The 21090-nt window shown below is 39.9% G+C and overlaps 1 protein-coding gene across 1 annotated transcript in view; it reads left to right on the top strand.

Annotated features, from left to right (window-relative positions):
- Positions 1 to 19867, top strand: part of LOC148501195 (uncharacterized) — a 48847-nt gene extending 28980 nt beyond the window's left edge. The window contains exons 8-13 of the mRNA XM_088450821.1: positions 3806 to 3877; positions 5082 to 5154; positions 12961 to 13041; positions 15495 to 15588; positions 15763 to 15870; positions 17049 to 19867. Coding sequence (XP_088306947.1) covers positions 3806 to 3877; positions 5082 to 5154; positions 12961 to 13041; positions 15495 to 15588; positions 15763 to 15870; position 17049 — 429 coding nt within the window. The 3' untranslated portion in view covers positions 17050 to 19867. The remainder of the gene's footprint in view (positions 1 to 3805; positions 3878 to 5081; positions 5155 to 12960; positions 13042 to 15494; positions 15589 to 15762; positions 15871 to 17048) is intronic.
- The last annotated feature ends 1223 nt before the right edge of the window (positions 19868 to 21090 follow it).

Raw genomic sequence — 21090 nt, 5'->3', positions numbered from 1 at the left:
CACTATAATATCATTTTCAAGGTTATCCAGTCTTTTTTTAATTATTCCTACTTCATATTGAAATGTCTCATTATTTTCAAATTTTAACAAACTAGTCTCAAGTTCGCTAAGATCTTATAAATCCACTAGTTTGGCTGAACATTCCCCCAATACCAAATTCCAACTATTCATAAATTCTTCACTGTTATCCCCAATAGTGGAATTTTTTCTGTAATCTTAGCCCTCTTGGGACTCTACCCATCTCTAAATATTTTCTAAAGCAGTGATATCATACCAACTTTTTAATTCACGTACAGCTAGTTTTTCCATACTATTGAGTAAGTTATAAAAAGTATCCTCTTCCTCCTCCATACACAATTCAAATTCCTCATCTAAAAATATAGGTTTTCTATATTGTGCCTTTTTGGACCTATCCTTAAAAATAGGCATTTTACCTAGCTGCAAAAAATGGGTACTGGAAACAACTCAAAAATACAATCACAATTACCCATAATGCGCTAATATCTTTAAAACAATCAATATAATCTAATCAAGGAATAATACTTAGGCTGCAATACCAAAGTCTGTCCTTTTGCCAGTCCAGGGATAGATTCCCTAACATCTAATTTCTCACATTATGTGGACATGAAACTACAACCGTATGTGAAGTTCCTAAGATCCTATTTGAAAGTTTATTATTTCAAGATTTTATTTGGGATTCATCATACAAATGGATGACAATTGATGTACAGGCACTTTATTCCTCCATACCACATAAGAAAGGATTAGAAGCAGTTGATAAAACATTACAACAAGATCAGAATGTCTAAAAACGAAAGAGAATTTATACTTGACAGTATTAAATATATGCTTTAATTTTTTTCAATTCGATGTTGAGTTTTTCCTCCCAGAAGCAGGGAACAGCTCTGGGTATGAAATTTGCCCCGGCATATGCAAATATTTTATGGGTAAAAGGGAACAAAAGTTTATTTATAATACAAATTTCTAAACTAATAACATTACTTTTATCGACGCTATATAGATGATTTGATTTTAGTATGGAGGGGAGATGAATTGAGTATTCAGGAATTTGTATCTAAAATAATGATAATGATTTTAATTTAAAATGTATATATAAACATCATGTAAAAAGTATAGATTTTTTAGATCTCCAATTACAGGGACAAAGTAACGGTCAGATAAGTACGTCAACATTTTTTAAAGAAACTGATACAGTTATATTCCCTCTAAAAGTTGCCACCTACCTAGGTGGAAAAATAATGTTCCATACTCCCAGTTTTTGAGAATAAAGAAAAATTGTAGCAGCTCAGACCAGTTTTGGAAACAGTCAGAAGTATTGGAGGATAAAGTTTTTTAAAAGGGGAGATAACAAAGAAATGATAAAGGAAGCATAAATTAAGAGCATATCAAAAAGCTAGATTGGATTTGTTAAAAATAAAATCCCTAATAAAGGAATAGAGGCACTCTGAAGGAAGGCCCTTTGTAACAAAATTTAATAAAGAGAAAAAAGCTATAAGAAAAACTGTTGAAAACATTGGAAATTATTGCGAAGAGATCCGGTGTTGGATCCTCACCTACCAGAAAAACTTAGACTAGTCTTCAAAAAAGCAACTAATCTAAAAAATATCTTAGTATGTTGAGACCAGTAAACAGGGATCCAAAACAGTGTAACAAGGGTTTCTTAAATAAGAAACCGGGGTGTTACCCTTGTAACAAATGTATTTGTTGTAAACACATGGAAAAACATCCTTGCTTTATAGATGAAGACACTAAAAAGACCCTAAAACTTAAAGATACAATAACGTGTAATTCAAGCTATGTTGCAAATAGGATCACCTGTGAGTGTGGACTCCACTCTGTGTGGAAAACAAAAAGAAGTATAAAACTCTGTATACAAGAACATCTTAGAAATATTAAAAACAAGATGAGAACACATAGGCTTCCAAGGCATTTTCTAGAATATTATAATTCAGATATTAAAGATCTAATATTTACGGTTCTAGAGCAAATTAAAGCAGACCCCATGTATATGAACAATGTAGAAAATTGTATCCTTATGTATTAATGCAAATATGTACAGTTGATAGAAAAAGCTCATTTGTATTGTACATTGTACCCTAAAATATGTTTACAAACTGTTTATATAATAGAGCAAAATTATGCAAATAAATTCAAGCTTTTATTATTGTTTTTGTGAATTAATATTGTAAAATGTTGGATCATTATGGGACTCCAATGTTTTAATTAAATGAGGGGGGAGTTTTGTGGGGAACACACAGGTTAAAGTACCTTTGTGGGGTCCATGGAGCTCATCTCCCCCATTGTATATACATATTATTATTATTAGAATAGATAAAAAAATAAATAACAACAAATAAAAATGAAATACACATTAAGTGTAAAAATAAAAGCACACATTAAGGGTAATATTACACAGTATGGAATGGCTCACATGAAAGAGGCTTATAACACAAACAGGAAGTGATTGAAATCACTCCGGATGCACATTCACAATGAGGCTTGGAACACATAAAGAGTGGGAACTGGGAGAGAGGCTTGAAACACAAACAGGAACTGATTGAAATCACTCATAATAAACTAATGCACTAATCCATAATGAGGCTTGAAACACAACCAGGAAGAAGTTTATCATCATAAAAATAGTAATTAAAAATAATCAAAATTAGAGAAATAAAATAATTAAAAAAAGTGATTTAACAAACAGGAAGTGATGCAGTTAGGGTGATAAAAGGAGAACCCTGGACACTATGGGTCATTCATCATTTGACTGACAAACAGATCACACACAGTATACAGCTATATTTGTCTAATATTAAGAAGGTGATATTTTTGTGCATAAGTATAGTATAAACCCCCGAGTAGAAGGATTAATACCATTTTTTGAAAATGCTGGTGTAAACATTGAGTAAGTAATTTATGTATTTTTTAAATTAAATTATTTTCATTTTATTATATTGAGAAACTGTATCTGAAAAATATATTGTAATTGTTATGAGATTACTGATGAGATACCCATGTTTTACGTTTGTTTTAAGACACCCCTGAGTAAGTTGATAATTCGGTGAAACGCGTTGGGTGATTAATGCAGTAGTGAAACGTGGGCACACTTGGTGTATATGAGCTTACACATCAAGTTTAACAACAGCTGGCCCACCTAAATCAACCTATGTTTGCTATGTAAGATCCTTTTAAAACTTTTATGAATAAAATAATTTGATTCTGTCTTTTGAATGAACTCTGGCTTGAAAGTCTCATTATAGAAATCTAAAGACGAAATCATCTCAAATCCTCCATCTTCAGATAAACATCTCCAAGGAACATATCCATCCAGGTTACTAAACAAATAATTCAAAGACATTGTGGTGGTGCATTCTAAAGACCTCCAAATTCTATTAAAACTATATTTGTCCTTGGACTGGCAAAAGGACAAACTTTGGGATTGCAGCCTACATTGACTAAGTAAGTTGACTAACATTGATATTATATTGATTGTTTTAAAGATATTAGCGCATTGTGGGTAATTGTGATTATAGATAGATAGCTAAATACCATACAGACCTGGACAGTGGCGCTATTAGGACTTCTTAATGCACATAATAATGCTCTAAGCAAAAAAGAATAAATCTGACTTTGATTTTATCAAGAAGTCCTAAGGGTGCTGGCAGTTTGAATCTGTAATGTCTATATACATATAGAGAGCGAGACAGGGATATGTTGTTTGTTTATTTCTTGCGTACTTGATTGGCATTTGCATACATATATCTTCTTCAATTGTCTTGTATAGGACGGAAGTGCTTGCATCACACCAATTTCATGTTCTACAGAGCCAAGTTCTGAGCAGGGTAACAACATTCTGGTAATGGTCTCATGTATATTGTTTTGTAGTTGAAGGGTTCAGTTTATATAGATGAGAATATATTGATTCTAATCAGGGCTGCCTTCTTAGATAAGTGCTCAAACTAATCTCCTGCAGGTTAGTTATACAATAGTATCTGCTATAGTTTCTATTATTATGGAGCTGAATCCCAGCATTGTGCATTTATTTTAATACATCTTCCATTCTCCAGGTATTCTTTGATCATTTCAAGTAAAATAACCTCTGATTAAAATCCAGACAGGCATGTCAAAAATGTAGAGTTTCAAATGTAAAACAGAGTAGCCTCTTGTTTAACACACTAAAGTGCCACATGTAAAAATTAAAGTGTCAATTTCACCTTAAAGTCATTCTTAATTTAGATATAAATCAGGTTAAACCAAGACAAATCTAAAAGCTTTTTTGAAAGAAAAGGGTTTGGTTCTAAAGTGGCAGAAGGGTGGAATTTGGTGTGATTTTTGCTCAGTCTCCACCTGCCCACCCCCCAGCTTGCAGAGAATGGAAAAAGGCTTAGACCTTGAAATGTATTGGCTTAGCCTTCTAGATGCACCAGTGGTATAGAACGTAAATAATGACCTTCATGCTTTAAAATGCCAATGTATAAACCAGAGCCTCAACAAACTACTATTTAAATTTCTTAGGAAGCTATTCTCCTGAACGGGTTGGTTACGGGATCCCGGCAGTCGGGATGCCGCCGGCCAGAATACTGACAGTGGCATCCCGCCACTACCAAGTACCCTAACGCTAACCCTTACCCCTAACCTTCCTCCCTGATGCCTAATCCTAACCTCCCCCCCCCCTAGTGCCTAAACCTATCCTCCCCCTCCCCGCTTACTAAACCTAACCCTCCCCCCTTAGTGCCTAACCCTAACATTCCCCCTATTGCCTAACCCTTACTACCTACCTTCGGGATGCCGGCGGTAGGTATACTGGAGCTGGGATTCCGGCATTGGTAATTTGACCGTCTGCATCCCGCACACCGGGATCCTGACTACATACCTCATTAACAAGAGGAGCTAATTAGCATTCAAATTTGTGACCCTTCCTAAATATATTTTTAAATGTTGGACAGAACAATCATTTTATCTGTTGATAAATGCCATTTTCTAGTCACCGTTTGTGAAAATGATTGGGTTGAGCCATGTTAGTATAAAGTGCAATATGTGCAATCCTTCTTTTCATGCAGAATTCCAGTCACTCTGACTTGGAGCAAATCCATCAGGAATCAGACAGTGCAGAGAATTGTACCAGTGAAGTGGGTAAGTGAGAAATGGAGTGTAAATACACAAAACTGACTAATTAGTTACAGGTAGAACAGCCTGAACTTCGTAGCTTAAGTAAACAAGGTGCTGGAAACATTCATTAGGGTTCTGGTCATTGTTGGCATGATAGCATCACGTAGTTGCTGCATATTTTTCACCTTATTGTCAGTTTGAACCAGTCTGACTATTCTACACTGATCTCTCTCATTAACAAGGCACTGCCACTCAATGGATGTTTTTTGTTTTGCACACCATTGTTTATAAACTCTGTTGTACATGAAGATCTCACGCTATCAGAATTTTCTGAGTTACTGAAACCACCCCTTCTGGCACCAACAATTTCAGAGTAAAAACAACCGGGGCATATTTCTGTAATATACTGGTGTTTAGTCTGAACAACAACTGAACCTTTTGACCATGACTGTTTTTATGCAGCACCTTGTTGAAATCATGTCACAAATAATTCTAACTGCTCTGGGGTCAAAGGGAATACTACTCCGTACTTGAAAGATATAAGTTTAGCTAATTAAAAAAGGCTGTGTGCTTGCTTGATTTACACTTTTGAGGTACCATGTATATACTTGCTTGTATATCTACAATTTTTTAGTACGTGCATTTTTGCCTTTGAGTCAGTAATTCTGCTTGATTTGGCAGATTAAAATTAAATATCAATAGCCTGAAGTTGAACAGTGCACTGGGACAAAACTTGGTATTTTTCCCAGGATACTGAAGAGACTTGTTACACAGGCTAGTTATCTCTCTGTCGGCTTGCTCAGAGATGCCAGTTTTGTTCTGTATGAAGATGATATTGACATTTGAGGCCATGCAGTGTGCACAGTTTTATTCAAGAGCATTCCAGTTTGACCTCCTCTTGAAATGGGACAAGATCACTGTCACCTGACCACGGAACAAATTTCTTTGTCTCCAAGGCTAGCTTTTCTGATGTCCGAGTGTCGGTAACCTCAACAAAACAGGGGTCACCCTTTTGCCATATGGAACTGGATAACTTTGACAATGCACAGCAGATTTTAGGGTTAGGAGGCACCTGTTATTCAATTCTCTTTTTAGGGACTCTGGTCTCCTGCAGAGGCCAAGCTTCTGACTAATGAAGGACATTGTTAAACACTGTAGTTCAATGATAACTTTGTGAGGTAAGTTCATATGAATTCAGTCATACAACACAACCAAAGTGAAATACATCAAGCATGAGAGAGGCACAAAGAGCTCCCTTGCAACCATCCGGGTCATGACCTGGCAGAATAAAATGTTCTGGAAGTATTGGCAGTGTTCATACCAGGGTAGAAAACTGAGAGACCGATTATCTCAGCAGACACGCCTTTCATTCAGGAAAGGGATATTTAAACCATGACATCTTTCAGATTGTGGACAGATGGGGTATGCCAGATATTGACAAGATCGTATCTTTCCTGAACCACATGGTGTAGCGATTTTGAAGTACCAGAGAGGCATTATGATGGTCTCATGGGATTTTCATCTGATTTATCTATTCCTGCCAGTGACAATGCTTTCGCACATTCTCAAAAAGAGAAGGGTTCTGGGTGCTTTTTTTGGCACCAAACTGGACAAGTATTAAGTCAAAGACATTTTCAGGATGACTTTGTGGCATCTTCCTTTAAGGGAGCTCAGGGACCGTTTTGCCATCAGATTTAGGGAATGAATCTAAAGAAGAAGGAGGTCTGTGACAGAGTGATTGGAACCATGCTCAAGAGAAAAGGAAGTTTCCTACGACTCTTTGTTAATCTGCTCCATACTTTTCCTACAGGCTAGCTTGGATAATGGATTGTAAAGGAGTTCCCAAAAAGTCCACATCTCTGCTTCCTTAAATAAGAGGCTAGCACTCTTATGCAATGTGATGACATTTCTATAGGGCATGATGCATTTGAGACCCCATTCAGTCCACCTTTAAACCCTTGGTATTTTAATTTACTGTTGAAGTTATCCAAAACGAGCGACTCCTTGTTAGATAATTGAAATCAGTAGATACAGTATCAAGTTTCTAACATTTACAAAGCCAGGAGAGTGTCAAAGTTTTCATGAGGATTGGGTTGTGTTCTCTGTTTTAAATCATGTCATCAGCCTAAGTTGAATTCTAAATTTCACTTAAATCATTGATGGATGGATGGATGCATCACTTCTGTGTTTTTCCCTGTTTGCATTGGGGAAAAGAAACCTGTTTCTTACAATATGAAGGCACTTTCTAGCAGACATGTTTTGCACTATAGCATGTATTTTATGCGGATATGCCAGTGAGGGACTCATTTTACAGACTGAGCTGGTCCTGCAGCACGAGCTAACTGTGGCTAATTAGCAGGTCACCGCGCTGTTACAGCATGGCACTAGCCTGTAGCCTCTATCAGTTTGTGATATGGGACTTTTGAGGAAGTGTGACCCAAATTTGTTCCTGTTACACAGTGTTCTCCCCAGGCTGTTTTCTGCAAGCGCATCACCCGACAGAAACAGCCCACCGCCCGGAACTTCCCCCCGCCGCATTCCCGGTCACCCTCCGCCTCCTGGTGTGGAACACTGGTCTCTGAAGCGACCGGAGGCTTAAGAAGCCTCCGATCACTTCAGAGGCAACCGTTCCCAATGATGCACTGCCTGGGTGACGTCAGGACATCCCCCGCGACGTGAAGAGTCTACACTACGCACCTGCTAGATCCAGTCAGAGCGAGGCAGTGGGAGTGGGAGCGGCGCCGCCGAACATGTTCAGGTAAGTTCTGGGCTGGGGCTGTGACCAGTCTGGGGACACTGCATAAGGGGCCAGTCTAGGGGCACTGCATAAGGGGCCAGTCTGGGGACACTGCATAAGGGGCCAGTCTGGGGACACTGCATAAGGGGCCAGTCTGGGGACACTGCATAAGGGGCCAGTCTGGGGGCACTGCATAAGGGGCCAGTCTGGGGGCGCTGCATAAGGGGCCAGTCTGGGGACGCTGCATAAGGGGCCAGTCTGGGGACGCTGCATAAGGGGCCAGTCTGGGGACGCTGCATAAGGGGCCAGTCTGGGGACGCTGCATAAGGGGCCAGTCTGGGGACGCTGCATAAGGAGCCAGTCTGGGGACACTGCATAAGGGGCCAGTCTGGGGGCACTTCATAAGGGCAAAACAAAACTACAGGGGGCAATGTATAAAGGGAATAACTACAGGGTGCACTGCATAATGGGCACTTTTGACTGAGAGCCAGTGGGGGAGCAGCCTGTGAGGCTGGAATGGTAAGGGAGGGCAGTGTTCTCCCCAGGCTGTTTTTTGCGGGTGCGCCACCCGGCACTTTGGGAGCCTGCAAGTGGGGACAGTGTCTGGGAACTGTATAAAAAGGACCAGATCCAACAGACTTTGCAGCTTTTCATAATCAGACAACTGGGCCTCTAATAAGAGGAGAATTAATATATAAAATGTTATTTCAAGCTTAAATCATTATAAGGTCAGGGTGATGTCACCCTTATGTGTTCCGCGTTCTCTACTCAGAGTGCATCAACTTCTGTGGCCGCTATTAGATTGTCACTTATGCAACACAGAACAACTGACATCAGTACCCATCATACTGGAGTCTTTGCTAAGTGATTAGGTAAAGCAGTTTGATGTGCTTCCCACTGCATCTGAGTACCATGGTCAGCAAAAGTGATGGAACAAATATATAGCAAATAAAGCAGCACTAGATACAAACAGCCATTAAGTGAATAACAAGAACTTGCTGATAATGGTCTTGATTCAGACCCGGACGCTATTTGCGCTCGTTCGTCCAGAAAATAGGGGTGGCTATTCAAATGAACCGTTCGCTGTTTGCGGTCTGTTCACGCCTCTAGGTCTGAACGAGCGAACAAAACTTGCGGTCGTTTTTTGGGAAACTACGCCCCCTGGCCGCTCGCATCCTACGTCATGTCCGCTATTTATTAGATTAATCGAGTACATCGACCAGGGTATGAACTGCTCGCTATTCTTGGGGTTGGTTTTTCCTACCACAATTTTGCGAGCAGTTCTTGGTAAAAAATAACCCAGTGACGTGGTCAATGACGCTGCTGTTTTAAATATGCACACCCATAAAACGCCCGTTTTGACCTTTAAGCACGCCTGCGATCGGATCTCCACTCCCCGTTTTCAAGCACCTTCCCCTGTTACCACCCACATACGCCTCATCCTGTCACTCAAATTAGCAGGCAGTCGCTATTTTGCGAGCACATGAATTTCGGCCGTACTGACTGGTTCGCGCATGCGTATAACAATCCGTACGCATGCGCAGTTGGGCAAACATCGCTCGGAGCGAACGAGCTGCTGCTTACGAGTGGCTCTGAATCAGGCCCAATGTCCATATCATATGATAACTAATAATTACTATTTTCATGCGCCCATTTTATTTTCAGAAACGATTAAGAAGATACATAGTTAGTTCTCAATTCTTTCTCATATTGCAGTTTGTTTCTTAGGTAACAGGAGAGTCACTACGTGAAATCCAGACCAAAAGAAAACATGTAGTGTAAGGTTCACATGGCCCCATAGTACTGGTCACCTCACATAGCTATAACATAGCCACATAGTACTGGTCACCTCACATAGCCATAACATAGCCATATAGTACTGGTCACCTCACATAGTACTGGTCACCTCACATAGCAAATCATTTGCAGGCAATTACAGCCTGAAGTCTGGAACGCATAGACATCACCAGACGCTGGGTTTCATCCCTGGTGATGCTCTGCCAGGCCTCTACAGCAAATGTCTTCAGTTCCTGATTGTTCTTGGGGCATTTTCCCTTCAGTTTTGTCTTCATCAAGTGAAATGCATGCTCAATAGGATTCAGGTCAGGGGATTGACTTGGCCATTGCATAACATTCCACTTTTTAGCCTTAAAAAACTCTTTGGTTGCTTTTGCAGTATGCTTCGGGTCATTGTCCATCTGCACTGTGAAGCGGCGTCCAATGAGTTCTGAAGCATTTGACTGAATATGAGCATATAATATTGCCCGAAACACTTCAGAATTCATTCTGCTGCTTTTGTCAGCAGTCACATCATCAATAAATACAAGTGAATCAGTTCCATTGGCAGCCATACATGGCCACGCCATGACACTACCACCACCATGCTTCACTGATGAGGTGGTATGTTTTGGATCATGAGCAGTTCCTTTCCTTCTCCATACTCTTCTCTTCCCATCACTCTGGTACAAGTTGATCTTTGTCTCATATGTCCATAGGATGTTGTTCCAGAACTGTAAGGCTTTTTTAGATGTTGTTTGGCAAACTCTAATCTGGTCTTCCTGTTTTTGAGGCTCACCAATGGTTTACATCTTGTGGTGAACCCTCTATATTCACTCTTGTGAAGTCTTCTCTTGATTGTTGACTTTGACACATATACACCTACCTCCTGGAGAGTGAAGGGGTTTTTCTTCACCAAGGAAATAATTCTTCTGTCATCCACCACAGTTGTTTTCCGTGGTCTTCCGGGTCTTTTGGTGTTGCTGAGCTCTCCGGTGCATTCTTTCTTTTTAAGAATGTTCCAAACAGTTGATTTGGCCACACCTAATGTTTTTGCTATCTCTCTGATGGGTTTGTTTTGATTTTTCAGCCTGATGATGGCTTGCTTCACTGATGGTGACAGCTTTTTGGATCTCATATTGAGAGTCGACGGCAACTGATTCCAAATGCAAATGTCACACCTAGAATCAACTCCAGACCTTTTACCTGCTTAATTGATAATGAAATAACGAGGGAATAGCCCACACCTGTCCATGAAATAGCTTTTGAGTTGATAGTCCCATTACTTTTGGGTCCTTAAAAAGTGGGAGGCACATATAGAAACCATTGTAATTCCTTCACCGTTCACCTGATCTGGATGTAATTACCCTCAAATTAAATCTGAAAGTCTGCAGTTAAAGCACATCTTGTTTGTTTCATTTCAAAGCCATTGTGGTGGTGAATAGAGGCCAAAATATGAAAATTCTGTCAATGTCCCAATATTTATGCACCTGACTGTGTGAGTGTATATATATATATATATATATATATATATATATATATATATATATATATATACACACACAATCAATCCAATGAGCTGCACTCATAGCATCAAGTTCACCATGTGGGGTGCTCTATTTAGAGACAGCAAAGTCCAAAGCATAAGGAAGAGAGAATAGGCACTCACCATTCAGTAGAAGGAATCTTTAATAACTCACATATATAGCATGATGAAATCGACGTTTCGGTCCTACCAGGACCTTTGTCAAGACAGAGACAATCGCCACAAAGCTACCACCAACAAGACACACAGAACACTATCCCCTGTGCCTGCTGATATAGCCACATCAATTAGTAAGCTCCACCCTCTCAATCAACAATGAGTGAACATAAGGAAACTACTATAACATACACTGCATCAGAACACTATAGGAATACTTACAACACTATATTGTGCGAAGCAGACATACCGCTAGTGCAACATCAGCCGCTAGCGTGTTATTAGTCAACAAAACAAATACAGTTCATGCCTGCATCGCGTCAAGACCGGAAATAGCATGCGCTCCACCAAGTGGAACGCACCAGCCCCGGAAGTGACGCGACAGGTCAGTGCCAGCCAAACGCCTAAGCAGTTGCTAGGTAACACAGCATAACAATGAGCCAGTAATGTACTACATGGCCTATCATAGATAATCACAACTACAGTTAGCATAGGGACAATCCCCTCATAAGAAACGCACTACACAGAAAGAATAAGATCAATCAAACAGATAGATCGCATAGATAATTACTAAGTAACGTGGCACAGCAGCAAACCCATATCAGAGTGAACTGTAAATCGAGGATGTTCACCACTACAAGCTACATTGGGACAATTACTACAAAAAAGACAAACAACACTAAATTACCAAGACAGAGCTACACAAACCATTCTATTGGACAGTTGCCAAAATATAAACAAACTCCTATTGAATGTAAATACTTTTTTAAATAAGAGTTCCTTGATGCATTATTTAAAGTACCTGCATATTTGGCTCCTTCTAACCATCTTCCCTATATTCCTGATTGGGTGCTCCCCAGTTTGTAGACCGCAGAAGCCATTCATCCTTATCTTGCACTGGTGAGAGCCAATACGCTACAAACAATTGTATGCAAATTGTATTGTTGGTCCTGCAGTTCTTTCTATCTAATTGCAGACAGCCGGCAGTTCTGGAGGCATGGTTAACCTAAAAGGGAATGTACAGATGTGTCCTCATACACTGTAGCCCCTCTTGTAGAATCATGTCCCGGGCGACTTGGCCGCACCAAGCGTCTTATCCTCTCAAAATGTACATCTTATTCGCACAAATAAAACAAATGGAAGCAACAAAACTACTTTGCTAGATTGCACTGGTCAATTTGCCATGCGACATTTGTACATCTGTGTGTGAATGAGCCTGCTGAGGCTTTTTTCTCAATCCAAGTTCTTTTGTGCTTTGTATGTGTTTAAAACTGATTCCTGTCGCAGCCCAGCATCTTTAGTACACTTTGGGGTACTAAACCTTTCACTTAACATTTATCTAGCACCTTCTAGAAGATAATAGCTAGAATCTGATTGGTTGCTATGGGCAACATCACCACTTCTAAAAACACGCACTTAGTAAATATACCCCTTTGGGTGTTGTTTCGATGTATCTGCAATGTGAATAAAACGCAAATAATTTTTTTTTTTTTAAAGTTTGCTTTTGGTTGTTATGAATGAACTATATAATATAATAATCATTTGGGCCTTTCGAACACAAATAAAATAGTGGCATTCACACACAAGCTGACAGCAATTTCCTTCTTACATACAGCTGCCCTGGTCCAGGTCCAAAGCAGAATAAGATCCGTTCCCAGTGAAGTAGATGGGCAGGCTCAAGGAAACTTCCTAAATGGTATGTGTAAACTTACCAGTCTTTAAATAACTTTGTTAGGGCTGGAGAATTTCTTACATGTTTCTTGTGACTCTCACTGTTTTACTGTATCATTTACGTATATGTACGGTCCTGTGCTATTTATATTTTGGCACGTTCAGACAAAGCAGCTTGAGCAAGCCACTGGGAAAGCAATGAAACAGAAAGTGCAAGTGATCTCTATGCCATTTTCACCTCTGATGTCTGCATGAACCACATTGTAGTATGAGAAAATAGCATCAATATTGTTTTCTCATGATCAAAGTGAATGTGGCGTAGCAGACTCGAGTTAGAGATCAATTGGTCTACATGTTGCTCTCATTTCCCAGTTTTTGTGTTCCATTTGTAATCCAGCATAGAACGCTTGTGAGAATGAGCTCTTTGAAAAAAACAACTACATGTAAATGTGTATGATGGCTAAAGCGCACTTTCCTTGGCTAATTAGCCCAGGATAAAAGCATGCATGGCACCAAAACAAGTACAGTATCTATATATATATATATATATATATATATATATCATATTTGATACTCGAAAGAGTGTGTACGCTCCTCCAATCATGTTGTGTCAGATGAAAACTGTTCGAATTGAAGGATCGCATCTTATGTGCAGTTTAATATTCATCCAATGCGACCGTGCTAGATCGGAACAAAATTGCAAGTGTGTACGCACCATCCACCATTCTTGTGATACTACACAAGCTGCAGCACCCCCTCTGTGTGTGTTACAATCATTTTCTTATGATATATTGGTAGTCGGGGATGGAAGGGTGCAAGCAGGGCCGATTCTAGACATTGTGGAGCTCAGGGCGAAAGTTCACAGTTGTGCCCCCCCCCCAAAATAACTTTTTTAGATGGTGTTCTCCTCTGCGCGCGCTGAAAGCGCACGCGCTTCCGGAAAGGGGGCGTGTCCTTGCGGAACACCCCCAATTCATCACAGTGTGGGGCGTGCAGAGCACTTATGAAGGTCCTGGGCTTCCCCCAAGCTCTCCCCTCGTGGAGAATTGCCATGAGCAGTAATGCGCCTTACACAGTAATGCCCTTTGTAAACACATTATGCCGCATGCAGTAATGCCCTGTATAGCACATTATGCCACACGTAGTAATGCCCTGTATAACACAGTATGCCACAAGCAGTAATGGCCTTTATAACACATTATGCCACGTGCAGTAATGGCCTTTATAACACATTATGCCACATGCAGTAATGCCCTGTATAACGCATTATGCCATACGCAGTAAGAACCTGTATAATACATTATGCCACAAGCAGTAATGCCCTTTATAATACATTATGCCACACACAGTAATGCCCTGTATAATACATTGTGCCACACACAGTAATTCCCTTTATAATTCAAATTACGCCACACATTAGTCCCATATTCATGTTATGACACACAGTGGTGCCCCTTTTACACAATGCCCAAGTTAGTGCCCCTTATACACAAGACCCACAGTAGTAGTGCCCCTAATAGAATTCTCACAGCAGTGGCGCCCCTTACACAATGGCCCCGGTAGTGGTGCCCCCATGCAGTGATCTCATTAGTAGTGCCCGCAGTGGTAATGCCCCCAATAGTAGTGCCCACAGTAGTAATGCCCCCTTTAGTAGTGCCCCTTATAGTAGTACCCAAAGTAATAATGCCCACAGTTGTAATGCCCCCATTAGTAGTGCCCCTATAGTAGTGCCTCCAGTAGTAATTCCCCCTATAGAAGTGCCTCCACTAGTAATGCCCCCTATATTAATGCCCCTTATAGTCGTGCCCCCAGTAGTAATGCCACCCTATAGCCATGCCCCCAGTAGTAATGCCCCTATAGCCATGTCCCCAGTAGTAATGCCCCCTATAGCCATGCCCTCAGTAGTAATGCCCCACTATAGCCATGCCCCCAGTAGTAATGCCCCCCTATAGCCATGCCTCCCTTCTGAAAAAAAAAAATACAATTAAAATACAAACACAATACTTACCTTAGGCCCCACTCCTGCGTCCGCTGCCGTCCGGTAAGACCGCGGCTCCACCACGGATCTATGGGAGAGACGTCATGACGTCCCTCTCACAGTGCTCTCTGCGGGAGCCCGAGCTCATTCTGCTGCTGCAAGGAGGGTGCCAGGTGCCCGCTGATAACAAATATCAGCGGGCGCCCGGCAAATGGAGCCTCCCTGCGGCGGCTAGCGCGGGGGGACCGGCGCTGGGTTTTTTTGTTTTTTTTCTTATGTGATTTTTTGTTTTTTATTCTTTCTGGGGACTCGGTGACGCCCTCTAGGGGATGGCGCTCCTGGCGACGGCCCTGTTAGCCCGCCCCTAGAACCACCACTGGGTGCAAGTATGATTGTATAGGTGTATACACGCATATTGCATCATAAGAGTGATCACAAAGGTGTGTATCCAGCTTTATTATTTACAGTGTGTGATTTTATATACTTCTTTTTACTTTTAGGGGATGTGTGTCAGGAGAAGACTTCAAATTCCAACCAAACTCAGTGGGCAGATTCAGGCACTGTGAATATTCTGCTTCTTATCTATATGCTGCTGTGAGTCATCATTGAGTTTTCTGACAGTCATTTTGCCTAAACAAAATAATACTATATTGTTCAATGCACTTCTGTTTTCTCAGTAACTTTACAGATACCTTGCACAGGCAGCTTGTTACTTTAGCAGTGCAGCCTAGCGGCTACTGATAGATCTGCTCCTTTGTGTTCTTTTAGAGTGTTACTGCTGCTTCTCTCTTCCGGATATATTGGCTTTCGGATAATGGAACTGGAGAACCAGCTTAGCATCATGGGAGCTTGGCCAGCAGGAGGAGAGGCCCACTGGTTAGTATATATCTCCTTTTATTGAACTATACATGATCTATTATTAATCTTTATTTGGTTCTCACCCTTTCATAAATTGTAGCAATGTTATTTAAATATTATATTAGGATTAACATTTAACAGTATTTAATTGTTCCTTAAAAAGCACAAGGTTGATACTACTGCACTAGTTGTGTCCAGTTCAATACCCCGCATTGTGTAATATTAATTTATTCAATTATAATCCGGGGGTTCTGCCAAAGACAATTGGATTATCAAAGCATAAAACCAAAAGAAGGTAAAAGACACTTGAAAGGAACAAAAATAATCAATGATAAAATATAACCTTTATTGGTATGGATTAAAACCTCGTGTACAGTGAAATACTGAAAAAAAACATAGAAGAAAATTATATGAAACTAATAAAAAACCACTACAGCTGCCCCCACATAGGTGGATCTGGGACTCCACCAAATTACTGATAATACAAAAAGCTAAAAATAATGGAAGCACTAATAAGTGGCTGCTGGTTTAAGAAATAGTATGATTTTATTGCACATAATACAATTTAAAACCTTTCATATCATTCAAATTGAATACAGGTGGAATAATTAATAAGGCTTAACGCCACAATGTTTGGCATGGATCCGGCTCAGACTACATAAAAAAAAAAAAAAAAAAAACACAAATGCTTTAAAAAATCGATTTCACAATCATATGAGTAAAAAGCACTTTTGCATGAATTGGTATAGCATTGGTAGGTCAGAATATAGGTAGCAAAGCATGAAAAGGGGGGAGGGAGCTCCCGAAGCTACTCAATACACCGTGCTGTTTGGGCGGGCTAAGGATTTCTTCCCGCACCCCCCCTGGGGATGCGAGGAGAAATCCGACCAAAGTGCAGAGCGCGCAGCTGTTTTTCTGCGCCCGGCACTTTGGTCAGAGAATGCCGGTTACCGCGCCTTAACACCCATGTTAAGGCGCGATAACGGCATTTTCCGACCACACCGCTCTGAATTGAATAGCTCCGGGAGCTCGCTCCCAGCGATATTCAATTCGCGTTGAATTGAATTCCCCCCTATGATCTATATCTTATGATCATATCCCTCATTCACTTATAAATACAAATATGTGCCATTTTGTGTCTGTCCTCCCTGCTAGTGTGAAATAACAGAATATAGTCATGTTGATCTTGTCTGCAGATCTCAGGAGGTGAATATAATAGCCAGCATTGCTGCCTGTCACATCTATGTCACAAACTGCTTGAAAAAGTAACTAATGGACTAGTCCAGCTGAGAGCTGCAGTGAAGACTCAAGGTCTCGGCTGAGAGAAAGAGGGAAAAGGCACAAACACAAGCACAGGATGGAGACTGCTCCTATAAAAAGAAAGTTTTGTTAATTCCTAAACTGTAATACAGGCAAATGGCATCTCTTGTATGGGAAGAGTAACTGGAATCCTACAAAATCATAAAAGAATGGTTATCAAGGGCTATACTTTATAACATTATCCACCAAATGATTGGACACCAAAATGATTTATGAACTGCACAGCATAGGACACTATTCTAACATTTGGGGTCAAATGTAATAGGGTAAGAGCTTAGAAATGTGAGTTTTCTCACACTTTTTAAACTTGGCCAATGTAATAAAGTCTGAGAACAGGAAAATTTGCATGTTTTTCAGACTCAAAAACTCACGATTTAATCTCTCATCCAGATGTTTTTCCATTATGAAGATACAACTCGACCAATGTAATAGTGTGAGAGATAACTGTTAAACGCTCACATTTTCTAAACTCTCACCCTATCGAGTATGGATTTTGGTCCTGCGCTCTGTAGTGTTAATTACCTGTTTTGGGGAGCTGTCCTTCCTCCTTTTCTGAGGTATATCGCAAAGGGGGGGGGGGGGGGGCTGAATAAAGCGCTACACCCAGATTATTAAATAAGCACAATAGAGAATACTGCACCACATAAACGCATAATCTGGGTGTAGTGCTTTAATCAACCCCCCCATTGCGATAAACTGTCACCCTATTACATTTGGCCCTTGGTGTTTTGCTTTCACAGGTATGAGAATTGTGGTAGGAATGAGAAACCATTTAGTATTATATAGCTTGTGTCTATGCAGGAGTACATGCCTCAATCACAAGGAAGTGGGTAGATTGTAAATGCCTTGATCCACAAGTTTACTTTGTTATCTCACAGTGAGAAATGTTAGTATCCTAAAATACAGTTTAATTTTAAGTATGCTTGTCCTGTGTAATTGATTCCAAGTAGTTTAAGGCCACTGGCATTTCTTTGAGTCACCAGCGATTTTGATGTTTATAAAGTCCATGTAAATTGGTGTGACAGTGATAGTGTTATTATCCCCAATTATATTTTCCATTTCATTATCATCAATGATCTTTAAAATGTGAAAATAGATAACACGTTTACTTGTATACATCTTTACTAGTGTTAAACACATTTAAAATGTCAATGGGTATGTAACCTAAAGAAGCAGGTGGCAAACTGAGGCTTCATGCCCACCCATGCAGTTTACTTTTACCACATGGAACATACATGAAGCCTGATTTTAAAATATTAATAATAATGATAATTGGTTCAAGTAATAATAATCAATTTGTTTTTACCGCATGAAATACGTTCAAATGACCTTGTAAACATATGCAATTGCATCGAAAACCATCCTTTTTTTCAACATCTTGCAGAAACTGAATCAAAACTCATATGTGAATATGAAACCTAAGGATATGTATCCACAATAGGAGGGGGTATTCAATCTGTAGCCTCCAGCTGCTGTGGAACTACACAGCCACAGCTTTGTGTCAGGGCATGCTGGGATGGATAGTTGCACAGCAGCTGGAGGGCCGCATGTTGATTACTTCTGCATTCAGGGGCGTATCTATAATGCTTGAAGTGTGCCGGTATGAAACAGTATGTCATACCAGCACTTCACTTTGGCACCTGTCCGGCGCTGGGACTGGCACTGTCCCAGCGTCGTTCAACAAGCGGCTGCTTGTATTAAAATTGGTTTGGACCGGCAGCCAATCAGTGGTGGCCGGCGGCTTTTTGGCACACCTCCGGCGCTGTGACTGTCACTGTCCCAGCGCCGGTCACCAAGTGCTTGCATGGTTAAATTTGGCTCCGGTCATGAGCCAATCATGGTTCGCGGACCACCAGCCAATCAGGGGCGGCCACGTTGAGTTGAAGAAGGGTCCAGGGAAGAGAGAGCCAGGGCAAAGCCAGTTAAGGTGGGCGGTGTGTTGTGGGCTACTTTACCGCGGGACCACCAGAGAGAGGAGGGGGCCCGCACTGAATCTGCACACAGGCCCCTGCCTGCATTTAGAATTTTCTGTGTCTGCCAGCCAGCATTCTGTATCAATGTGCACAGAGCTGATTATAGATACCACTGATCGCTACAGAAAACTACACCATCTGTGCACATTTACATTTTGTTTCAACTGGAGGTTGCTTGTACTGTATTATTCTGTGTGGACAGCACATTATTCAAGAATTTAGTTAGTACAAACAGTGCAGTTCCCATAGATCTCAATGATCTCTCTAATTAGTTCCTTTTATGCTACAGTCTCCATGTGGTGACTGCAGTTAGCTGTTAACACAAGCTGCCAGAGGGGAGCCTTATGTAGCAAATATACACCTTGTACAGGCCTTCACAGCTTCTCTCTTTATAGAGGCCAAGTTCATGTGTCTGCTTTTCACTACAGACCTCTGTTAATTTGTGTATGTATACAAATCTATTTTAATGAGACCTGGATGCCATAATGGAAAACCATTAAGTATTTACGTTTTATTAAACCTACATCAGTTGTTTGCAGAACATCTCTTAGATTACCTCACAGCTATGCAATTACAGGCTAGAATATCTACATCGCAGCCCTCAATGGTGTGTATTTATAAGTTAAATTTGAATCAACATATTTTGTAATGTAATATAATCCTCTAATAAATGTATTTGTATTTATCTGATATTATATTGTAATATAATTTGAAATAGTGTACATGACAGATTTTTACATAATTATTTATATATATATATATATATATATATATATATATATATATATATATATATATATATATACAGTATATATTGCACTTGTCTCTTTTTGTACTTGATAAAGATACAATCTAAAGAAATAAAAGTTTTTGCATTAAAATTTTCATGTTTGCTGAAAATGTTTAAAAAACAAACTGATATGTGATGGCTCTCCCCATTGCGCATTGTGGTTACCAGCTCACGGTTTTTCTGACTTGTGCTGAAATTTTGATTCTATAGTATAATTGATTACTTAAAAGGACAGTGGCCAAGGCAGGGGCTTTGGTACTAGGCATCTGAACTTTCTAGTAATTACTTGGAGAATTCTGGCCAAATTCACTAATTTCTGATCATTAAGTGTATACTTGTGGAAACAAAAAATTATTTTGTTGTATGGTCTTCCATCAAAAGCATTAACTAAAGGTTAAATGTAGTTATATAATCCCTAAAATAAGAATATTGCAGCATACAAAATAGTGGGTGTGGCTATGCAAAGTAGTAGTTGTGACCGTGCTGAGGATGAGGCTAAACATTGGTAGTGTGTTAATATACATACAGAAAATGTATGACATATAGACATTAGGTCCATATATATTTGGACACTGACACAATTATTATTATGGATGTTTTAGAAAACATATTAAAGTTACAGTTCTATAATGAATATGATTTTAAAGTGTAGACGATCATCTTTAATTTGAGTTTATTCACATCCAAATTGGAGGAAGGGTTTAGGAATTACAGCTGTTTAATATGACTCAAAAGCTATTTCATGGAAACGTGGGCTATTCCTTCGTTATTTCTTTATCAATTAAGCAGGCAAAAGGTCTGGAGTTCATTCCAAGTGCGGCATTTGCATTTGGAAGCTGCTGCTGTGAACCCACAACATGAAGTCAAAGGGGCTTTCAATGCAAGTGACACAGGCCATCCTTAGGCTGCAAAAATAAAAAAAATAACCATCAGAGCGATAGCGGGAACCTGACTAAAGACATTCATTGTCTGCAAAGAATACTCAACAAAGTTTTAAAAATGAACATTTTATTTATGATTGTTAATTTTTTCTACATTTGAGCCCCTGAAAACGGGACTGTGTATAAAAAAAGGTTGTTTAAAATATCTTAATTCCATTTTCAATAGTCAATAAGTTACGCAAACAAAAAGAAGGAAAATCAGAAAAAAAACATT

The sequence above is a fragment of the Taudactylus pleione genome, unplaced genomic scaffold (genome assembly GCF_031769625.1).
Source record: "Taudactylus pleione unplaced genomic scaffold, aTauple2 ptg000529l, whole genome shotgun sequence".
In the NCBI taxonomy this organism is placed as follows: domain Eukaryota; kingdom Metazoa; phylum Chordata; class Amphibia; order Anura; family Myobatrachidae; genus Taudactylus; species Taudactylus pleione.
Note: the sequence above shows the minus strand (reverse complement) of the source record. Positions and strands in the feature narration are given on the sequence as shown.